The sequence below is a fragment of the Simochromis diagramma genome, unplaced genomic scaffold (genome assembly GCF_900408965.1).
Source record: "Simochromis diagramma unplaced genomic scaffold, fSimDia1.1 OVJJ01000487.1, whole genome shotgun sequence".
NCBI lineage: Eukaryota > Metazoa > Chordata > Actinopteri > Cichliformes > Cichlidae > Simochromis > Simochromis diagramma.
The window spans coordinates 2,156,919-2,167,656 of record NW_024387305.1 but is presented as its reverse complement, the minus strand read 5'-3'; the positions used below and the strand labels follow the sequence as shown (position 1 = coordinate 2,167,656).

General features: G+C 38.6%; 1 protein-coding gene across 2 annotated transcripts; it reads left to right on the top strand.

The window, feature by feature from the left end:
- The first annotated feature begins 7,912 nt into the window (after positions 1–7,912).
- LOC120717035 (tumor necrosis factor ligand superfamily member 14-like) lies at positions 7,913–10,707 on the top strand. Of its 2 annotated transcripts, none has more exons than XM_040004831.1 (6): positions 7,913–8,226; positions 8,546–8,763; positions 9,441–9,510; positions 9,755–9,802; positions 9,900–10,131; positions 10,262–10,707. In XM_040004831.1, exons 2-6 carry the CDS (start codon positions 8,566–8,568, stop codon positions 10,449–10,451), a joined length of 738 nt encoding a protein of 245 aa, XP_039860765.1. In that variant the 5' UTR covers positions 7,913–8,226; positions 8,546–8,565; the 3' UTR covers positions 10,452–10,707. The 2 variants fall into 2 exon arrangements, with proteins under 2 accessions (XP_039860765.1, XP_039860766.1); XM_040004832.1 differs by having other exon boundaries at positions 8,513–8,763.
- Positions 10,708–10,738: the final 31 nt, after the last annotated feature.

The following is a 10,738-nucleotide window of genomic DNA, read 5'->3' as shown; positions in this document are numbered from 1 at the left end:
CCACTGAACATTTATTTGGGCTATGTGTGGTCCCTAAATTAACAAGACTTTGACAGTAGTAGTTCTAATGCCTAAATAAGATGACAAATGTTTTATCAAAATATACTTACGATGGATAAAGTAAAAGTACTCATTATACAGAATGGTCCTTTTCAGAGTTTCATGCAATATATTACTGGGCCATGGTTACTGATTAACTAACATCTATCTATCTATCTATCTATCTATCTATCTATCTATCTATCTATCTATCTATCTATCTATCTATCTATCTATCTATCTATCTATCTATCTATCTATCTATCTATCTATCTATATCTATATTTACAGCACTGTAGCCTCCTATATCACAGAAATGCCTCGTAAGCTACGAATACATTAAAAACTGTACTTTAGCGATGCTTTTGAGTAACTGCACCTAATTACAGCTCACCAGTAATTCTCATTATTTCATCTAGTGACATATTAACGGTACAGTGTTCTAGTACTTTGGTGCCACCTCAGTGCTTTTTCCATTTCATGGTTTCAGTTGTTCTTTTTTTCTTTTTTTAATAAACGAATCAGTGAACACTATAAACTGAAAAACAAAACTGAAAACCAACTTTTATTTTTCACAGAAAGCCTTCTCACATTTGAAGAACAAGAAGGGTTTTTTTTTTTTAGTAAACTGGCCAATCAGCAAGCAAAGCCAGTATTCAACATTTCTTCCAAAGTCTAAATAAAACCTAATGATCATTATTATTGGTGTCATATGCAGCAGTGTCTGTCCTTCTCTGACAATTCACTTTTCGATTAAAAAGCATTGGATATCGACACACTTTGGTTATTTTTCCCATGTACACCACCACAGTGGATTTATAGTCAAACATTGAGGGTGGCTGTAGCTCTGAAGGTCTCCGGAGGTCTATGATCAGTAACGTACAACTCTATAAGCAGTCTATAATCTACTTAGACACTTGTGAAAGTCTATAATGAAGAGACTCCTTCATGAAAATATGGAGGGTTTGCAACAACATACAAACCACTAGTTACAGTGGTTAAAAAGAGATTTCTTAGATTAGAAATGACCAGTTAACATATAAAAGAGCCTAGACCGTTCTGGAAAAAAAATTGACAGATGAAACCAAGTTTAACATGTACCATAAATATGTGAAGAAAAGGCTAGAGAAGGAAAGGAACAACTCCTGATCCAAAGAATCCCATGTGATCTGTCAAACATGGAGGAGGCCACGTTATGATCAGGTCACTAGTGTTTATTGATAATGTGACTGCTGATATAGCAGGATGGATTGTTACACGTACACAGCTATACTTTTTGGACAGATTCAGTCAAATACTGCTAAACTGGTCAGACATCACTTCACAGTGCAATGACCCAAAGCAAAAGCAAACCAAAATTTTTAAAGGCAAGGAAAATAAATATTCTTCAATGGCCAACTCGGCCACCTGATCTCCACCCAGAACATTCTTTTCATTTAGTGAATGGAAAACTGAAACCAGAAGCCCTGCAAACAAGCTGAAACTGAAGATGGCTGTAGCAAAGGTCTGACAAAGCACTGACATGATATTTGGTGATGTCCAGAACCTCTAGAACAGGGGTGTCGAACTCCAGGCCTCGAGGGCCGGTGTCCTGCAGGTTTTAGATATCACCCTGGGTCAACACACCTGAATCAAGTGATCAGTTCATTACCAGGCCTCTGGAGAACTTCAAGACATGTTGAGGAGGTCATTTAGCCATTTAAATCAGCTGTGTTGGATCAAGGACACATCTAAAACCTGCAGGACACCAGCCCTCGAGGCCTGGAGTTCGACTCCTGTGCTCTAAAATAACTTCTAGACTTCTTGCAGACTGCAGTGTCTTAAAAACAATACATTAAATGTATGCTGTTGTACAGTGTTTTTGGTTTAGTTTTTCTTACAAACCCCTTAACCCTCTACTGCATGACTTTTTAATTTTTGTGGGAAAAAAAAATATTTCTCCCTATTTTGGGGGAGCTTTAGGGTCCCTAATAATATATCAATCATAAAATTTGACACCCCCCCCCCCCCCAAATAGATATTGGTTTGTTGCTTCAAGGCAACACTGTGCAACAAGGGTAGTAAAATGCCAAGTTATTCTATAATAAGTTGTATTAGTAGAACAAGGATGAACAAATAAATAAACAATGTAAACATTTCACAAAACAATAAAACATCAAAATACATCCAACATTTGACCCTAACCCCATGCACGCACGCACACACACACACGTTGTGTTTCCATCACTTTTGGGGACATTAAATTACTTACATTAATTTCCCGGAGACTTATCCTGACTCTACCCATCACAAGTCCCTGCCTGAACCTTGCCCTAACCCTGACTCAAGCCTTCACCCTAAAATTGAATGATTTATCTTGCAATTTGTCCCCATAAAGTAGGCGAGACCCTACAACAATAAGTAATACATGACCACACACACTGACACCCACACAGCAATATTGGTATTGCAGGGATCAGGCCCACACAATGTGCTTACACATGGCCCACATACCGCAAAGAATGATGGCCCTTTGGTGGCCCAGACCTGGTTTGCCAGAGGTGGCACACACATGGGCCAGCACAAGGCCAGTTTCAGACACTCTGGTCGTCCTGTGCTGGCCCATGTGTGGATTACCTCTGGCAAACCTGATCTGGGCCACCAAAGGGCCGTTATTCATTGCGGTATGTGGGCCATCTGTAGGTGGTGTGCAGCCACGGACCAGCTGTAGACACACTGCTGGCCCTGTGCTGGCCCAGAACAGTTTCAGCTCTGGCCCCAGATGTCAGCATAATGTGTACCTTAATCAAGCCATGCAATAACAACATGTGCCGGAACATGCAAAACAGTGCTAAAGTAACATGCTGAAACTCTGTTCAGACAGTGAATGGACTGATTTTTATATAGCGCTTTTCTACTCTCCCAGATTACTCAAAGTGCCGGCTTGATACCAGATCCTGGCCAGACCTGCTTGCTATGTGGGCACTAACACACAAAAAGACACAGTTACTTTACCAACTGACCCCTGAGCTCCTAAGTGTCCCTCAAACCTCATTCAGAGATCCACTCCTCTACTTCACTGTCACTCCCTGAAAGCTCACTGTCCTCACTTTCTGAGGACAGAAAGTGCACATTCCCTTGGTTTCCTTGCATAAAAGGTTTTTACATCCATGTCCTGTAATTATGAGTCGATTGTAAAGTAAAAAGCATAGGCTATGATCATATAAATGCACACAAACACATCTCTACACACATATGCAAATGCATTATATTGCCTGAAAAAAAATTGGGCTAACTACGCAGTGTTGCCTTGAGGCAACGAATGAAAATTAACAGTTTTACTGTATAAATAAATTTTAAAAAGTAGAACAAACAATCAAATATGCTTCTTAACATATTCATTCACATACAAGTATTTTTTTAATATACATTTATTTCACTATAAACATGTAAAATAGTGATCTTTATCTTGCCTCCTAATGGAGATGTCTCTCATGTAGTGCAGCTTGCAGAAAGGGGTCCTGCCCCCCCACCCCAATGAAAGTCACACCACCTTCAACTCATCATTTTATTGGAAAGAGATGTGTCTGGTAGCATTATTTGAAAAAAAAAAAAGGTTGTTTTTTTTTGAAGGGCCAGGCATGAAAATGTGGTTTGTTGCCTCAGGGCAACACTATGCAGTTGAGGGTTAAATTAGATGAAAGTGCTGATTTCAGCGTCTGTATTGTTTGATTTAAAATGTATCTAAGAGTTCTGTCCTTAATATTTACATAACCTGGAAGGGAAAGTCTGCAGATTTATACGTTTACGATAATACGTTTACAATGTCTGTCCTGCACCAAGGCAAACCGTTTTTTATGTTTACTAAATAGAGTGATTGTGTGAAACAGTGCTGTTACATTTGCAGACATGGTTTACCACTTTACAGTCTGTATAATCAGCACATTTGGTTTCAAGGAAAATGGGTAATTTTCTGGGTCTCGGAACTTCTGAAATAGGACACAAACTGTGACACTCCTTGACACATCCATCTCTGTCTGTTGCCCTACTTTGTGCTCTTTTAGTACCAACCACAGCCCAAACAAATGTTTTCCCTAGATATAGATATAAATTATTTTTACGCAAATAAGCATCAAAGATGATTGAAGTAGGCAATGAACATAATGAACCATTACGAATGGAAATTACAAAAAAGAAATGGCTCATGTTGAAATAAACGCATTCATGTATTCATGTATTCTTGTTCAAAATATCGACTCCTCATTTGTTAAACTTATATCACCTGTTGATGTTAATTTCATTATTTTGTTTTATTTTCATATGTTCAGCATAATTAGTTACTGCCTTAACAAGTATGGCAGCACGTTATATTAAAGCTCAGTAATAAATAAAATAATAGGTAATATTAGGGTAACAAGGCAGAAACAAGAATTTCATAAAGTGGTAATTTCCACATTTTTACATTATTATTATTACATTATTAAGTTATTACCACTCAATTAGCAAAGTTATAACCAGTTAATATCCAAGTAATACCATGGTAGCAACAGTGGTTACAGATGGGTAATATTACACATGTCAATATGTCATATGTCAATTTATTTAATTTATGAATAATAAGGGCCCATGGATTTGATTTCAAATATCCATCCATTTTCTTCCGCTTATCCAGGGCCGGGTCGCGGGGGCAGCAGCCCAAGCAGAGAAGCCCAGACCTCCCTCTCCCCAGCCACCTCCCCCAGCTTATCCGGGGGAACACCAAGGCGTTCCCAGCCCAGCTGGGAGATATAATCTCTCCAGCGTGTCCTGGGTCTGACCCGGAGAATCTCGCCCAGGAGGCGCCCAGGAGCCCCTCCCAAATGGCCGAACTTCTCACCCTATATCTCTGGGAGAGGCCAGCCACCCTTCGGAGGAAACCCATTTTCGCCGCTTGTATTCGTGATCTCGTTCTTTCGGTCACTACCCACAGCTCGTGACCATAGGTGAGGGTAGGGGTGTAGATCGACCGGTAAATTGAGAGCTTCACTTTTAAGCTCAGCTCTCTCTTCACCACAACAGCGCCCGCATCACTGCAGCCGCTGCACCAATCCATCTGTCGATCGCCCGCTCCCTTCTCCCATCACTCGTGAACAAGACCCCGAGATACTTAAACTCCTCCACTTGGGGCAGGGTCTTGTCCCTAACCCGCAGTGGGCACTCAAATATTAGATTTCAAATATGTATTTAAAATCAACTGGTTTATGCAAGCATGGATCTATTAGGGAAGGCAAAAAGGAGGCAAAAAGTGGCTAAAGTTAGCAGGTGGCACCCCACTTCTTCTTTGTCTTTATCTATGGATAAATACAAAGCAGTCCACTGAATTAAATCCACATTCTAACTACTGCTGTAGAACTGCATGGTAAGTAAAACCTTTATATTTTTCCTTAAGGTATATTTAGAGCTGTGTCTCATGTAGTTATTAACTCAAACCACATACTATTAGCTTGCACAACTGATAGAGTAGCTAAAAGTAGCTTAGCAGCTAACTTTAGCTGAGTAGCTAATATTAATTAAAGCTGAACCACATTAAAGTAAAAACAAAAGGTTGCATAAAAGTAAGGTTGTTGTGAAATAAGCTGCCAATTATTATTGTAAATATGAATAGAGAACTAGATGTTGTTATACGTTCAGATAATACCGATATAATGTCGCTAATGTTATTAAGAGTATTCATTAAAAAATGAAGCACTCAAGGTTCAACAGTTTAGGTGAGGGGATTAGAGGTGTGGCGTTCTCAGAATATAGCTATCCAACCAAAGCACTAAATTTCAATGTTTTCCAATTTGTTATTTTGAGCAGAAAAGTAAAAAAGATGAGTTATGCAATATGTTGCCTAATCTCTTAAGTACATCTACAGTAGCACAGTTTGAAGCTGACTAAACACTGTAAGCTGACTAAAGCTCTAGATCCCCCCCCCCCCCCAGATGATTGAGACTCCAATTCTATTGTTTAAAGGATTCTGTAACATTGTAGATTTTCACCGATACTGCAGAGTTTTTAATTTCATTTTCAAATCTCATTTACTTAAAAGTAAATGCAAATATTGCAGTTACACTCAGAGTCATACCGAACTTACATTTTCCTCAAACTAAATGCTTCCTCTTCAGTGTCTGCACTCCCTGACATTTTGTTTCCTGACCCATTTTCTTTCATTGCACTGTGCTGCTCTTGATAATTTCCTTGCATCTCATCTTAAGAGCCATTAAGTTACAGCGATGATTCAATTCAATACATTATTCAATGACTACCATTTTTATGTATTGTTACAGTATTAAGTTATACTTTGCTTGTTAGTGTGAGTGCTAATTTGTCCTTTAATTTCTTAGTAATACAGATTTGTTGAAATTTATTTCAATGAAAGTTATTTGGATTGTGTGTATTCTTGACCAGGAATTCCCTGCTTACAGGGGGATTGTACATGCTGGGTTTGTGTAAATCACAAAGTTCTGCCTTCACTTTCTCTCCCACTTTCTGAATGTATCAGTAGGTTTCCTACAGTAGGTTTTATTTCTCTTAATGTGTCTAAAACTAGTCAACTTTATACTCTCTGAAATAAAAGAAGTTCCTTTAGTCTTGCTTTTTTGTTTGTCTTAGCACTTTTACTGTAACTCACCACTGGGTCTGTCAGAGTCTGTTCATTTTGTCATTCATGTTGGACTGAGCATGCAACGACCACAACAACTACAGTCAGGCCTTCCTTGGCAGCAGACTTGTCTCTGCCCTCCTTACAACTTGCAAGTGCCCTGTGCACACACTGCATATCTCTGTTTGTGTGTCTAAATGTATGTGTCTGAAGTAGTAATTTATATTGCAAGTCAGTAAGTGTGTGTGTGTAGTTTCACCATATGGAGTATGTCACGTCAAACTTTCCCCTCCTACAGCAGAAAACAGATTGTAAAAATACTGGTTTCAGGTTATGATAAAGAGGATACCAAAAAGACTGTTTCTTCATAACATTAGAGACAGTGTTTAAGCAGCAGGGAGAAAAAGAAAGCATTCAGTACCACAATTCAAAACGAGGATTGCATTATGAAACAGGAAATGCGAAAGAACAAAAAAAAAGAACCATAACCAACACAGACTGCCTGCATTTCTGTACTCCTACTTAGCTGTCCACATTTACATGAAGATGAATCACACTTTCAGGATGTTAGATAATAAAAGTAAATACATTTAAAAAATGACATGTCACTAAAACATTTTTTCAAAGGAAAAAAGTGAGAACTACATCAATACTACTTACAAAAGTGAGGAAAAAATGTCTCGTTGTCTCACTTTTTCCAAACTGCTGCAAACCATCAAGCTCAATCACTGCAAGCTGTTGCTTGTTGAAAAAAAAAAAAGAAAAGAGAAAGAAACACCGCAAGTTCCTCAAAATGAAAATAAAAGCAAGTTGCTTAATCCACCTGAGACACCTAGAATACAGAAAGAAATCTTGTGTGTGAAAAGGGGGGGTTTACTGCAAGATTATCACTTACAATGTGGGTGATAGTGCAACACTGTGGTGGGAGGGCTGGGTAGTGGTCAAGAGTGCAGATATGTGTTACAGCTTGCCACCCCAGCTCATCTGGTTTTGCTGTACTTAGTTTAACATCACACTGCGTACTTGCTTAGTATTAGAAATGCTATAAATGTGCATAGCTAGATGAAGCGACTTTCTTAGAAACTGATAAAAAAAATCTAAACAACTTAAAACCAACATCGACTGTTCAATAAAACATCAAGAACAGTGAGGCAGAAACTAAAGAGTAAGAAAAGGAAGTGTCAGCTGTGATGATAACTATATTCAGCAGTTGTAGGGAGTGCCCCACACACACGCACACTACTCACTCTCTCACTCTTTGTCTCTGTGTCTTTGCTCCTTCCCCGTGTCATCTTCATTTCCTCCTTATATGAGCTGAAAAGCAATATTTGCGATAGTTGACAGCAGGCAAGCGGACACTAGAGGTTGGACTGAGTGCCAATATCTGCTCCGAGAGAAAATATCTAGAGAGGGAAAAAATTTAATAAATGAGTCAGTAGCGTAGTTCAGAGAATGTTGTTAGGTCTATATTTTTGAAATGCGTTAAGAATACATTTGCTATTAAATATCCCAAACGAGCTTCAGAGGACTGTGTAGAGACTACACTGGATGGTTGGCTGAGCGGTGGAGGAACATTTAAATCCAAGGTAATTTCCCTTTCCCTTACAAGAGTTTTGTTTTTATTATTCTTTCATTTGATTGACAAGCTGTCTTTCACTGTGCTGTTCAAGTAGTCGGGATATGAAGAAATCACATTGTTTTCAGAAACTGCTTGCATCATGGCTACTTAACGTAAATAGACCGTAAAATAACTGATTTGTTTATGTGTAGATTGTTGCTTTGTCACACATTCTTTTTTTTAAATATTTCCTGTCCGATCTTCCTTTCCCCCCCATTTCTTTACACTCTACTGTACAACTTTTTTTCCTTCAGTATCTCCTTTGACCTTTACCCTTAACATCTTAGGTTGTCTCTGATCTGGTGGGATGGCAGAGGGCGGCGCAGGTGCCTGCCCCCAGGTGTTTGTGGTGGACAGTCAGGCCAGCTACATTAAAATGCCCCCTGAAAGGAAACCAAGGTGGGGGAGTCAGCTCCAAAAGTTTCTTCTCTTGCTGGTGGGACTGGCCATGTTGGGAATAATCGTCGAGGGATTTTTAATCTACAAACTTTACCAAAGGACAGAGGTGAGCATGAGGTCTGTGTGTGATTGCGTACATGTGTGCTGTAAGAGAGAAGAGAGAAGTGTCAGTGCTTGGACTGACTGGAAATTCCTTCTCTTTAGAATTTCCCTGCTTGCCCCTACGTCATATTGAGACATGTCATTGCAGGGCTAAATGCGTTTCGGTGTGGGTCCTCGTTTGCTCTTTAAGCTATAGGTCGATAGTGACATGTTTTTCAACTGGACTCTTTCTCTAGTTGTACTTCCCTTTATTTGTATCTCAAGCACAAAGCTGCAACATTAACTTCACTTTTTTTAAAGACAGTTTCATAATGCTGTTTATTATACACCTGCCTCTCACGTGTTATGCCCTCTGTTTGTATATAATATGAACTGCACTTAAAAATCAAACCTAAGATCTCAGGTTTTATTGAAAATATTATTGTTACATTTAGGTTACTATTGAAAAAAATATTGGAGTATGTGGTTTCATACAAAAATAATCTAATGTGTAAAACATTACTTGTATATATACATATATATATAATGTATTTGCAGAATTTACATTTAGTGTGCATGTGTTTTTCCATACATCTCTAAAGGACACCTTCCCTTATTGCATGAGGTTCCTACATTTTGACAAACACACAAAGATTTTCACTCAGTATTTGTTGTGTTGTATTTATCTTTCCTTCCTTGTAGGCTTCTTCTTCTAACCATGAGCCTGACCTTAAGAACCGGACAAACCCCAAGCCAGAAAGTCTGGTGGGAGGTATTGAGATGCCCATTCTTAACATGATTCATTGATAATTCATGATCTGCATAGAAGACTGTCTGTGAAGGGAAGCCAGAACAATTAAATCATCATATAATTTAGACCATTAGACTGCTAACATGTTGAAATTTTGTATTGTTTTTCCCCACAACTTCATCTTAAGAATTTTATGTGTATATTTAAAAATGTTTTTTTACACTGGTTGATCAATTAGTTGATCTGCCCTTGCTTTCTTGAACAGGTGAGAAGATGAGCAGAGATGAGAGGAGACCCTTTGCTCACCTGCTGGGTAAGAGACTCCCCTCATCACTCAAACATGAACACTGCATATGAGCTCTTCAGATAAATTATGGTCCAAGCAACTGCTTTCTCTCTCTTTATCCAAGGCTCCGATAAGCCGGGGACGAACGATATAGTGCAATGGGCAAAAGAGGGTGACGCAGTCACCCAAGACATGACGTATAAAGAAGGCCGACTGACAGTAGAAAAGGAGGGCTATTACTATATCTACTCCAAAGTGATTATGAATGCAGCAGAAGAGTGTTCACTTAGCCAGCACAAAGTCATGAAGGAGACCAAAGCCTATGATAAGCCTATAGAACTTATGCAATCAAAAAGGTACTCTTTCTTTCCTTTCTTTCCTCTCTCCTGTCGTTACTGGTGTGCTTATTCGTGTGTTGCCTGTCTGTAATTTTTATGTTTGTGCTGAGTTGATTTAAACGTGACACCTATCATATTTTTCTTCTAGTATTCATTGCTCAACCTCAAAACCTCATTTGAAGCTTCCAGAGGCTTCAGAAGATTTGTGGAACAGTTACCTGGCTGGGATTTTCCAGCTGCAAGTTGGAGATGAAATTTATGTGACACTGAAGAATAAAACGAAGATTCATGGAGGGTCTACTCTTAACTTTATGGGGGCCTTTATGGTATATCCCTAGAGACACGTGTGTGCCAGTTTATCTTATTCTATTTACTCAATGTTAATTTTACACCATCTGTTTGGATGATTTCTATGTATAATATATGCACAAAATAGATAATATATGCTGTACCCGGTGTATGTATTTGGATCACCAATGAAGAAATAACATTATTTTGTTTGTTAAAAAAGTATCTGATATTCAGGTTATATAATGCTATTTTTGCAATGTGGTTTCTTGTTTAAAATAAATAATGTTTTTTTCATCAAACAAATTGCAAAGCAGTATCATATCCTGATTATGAC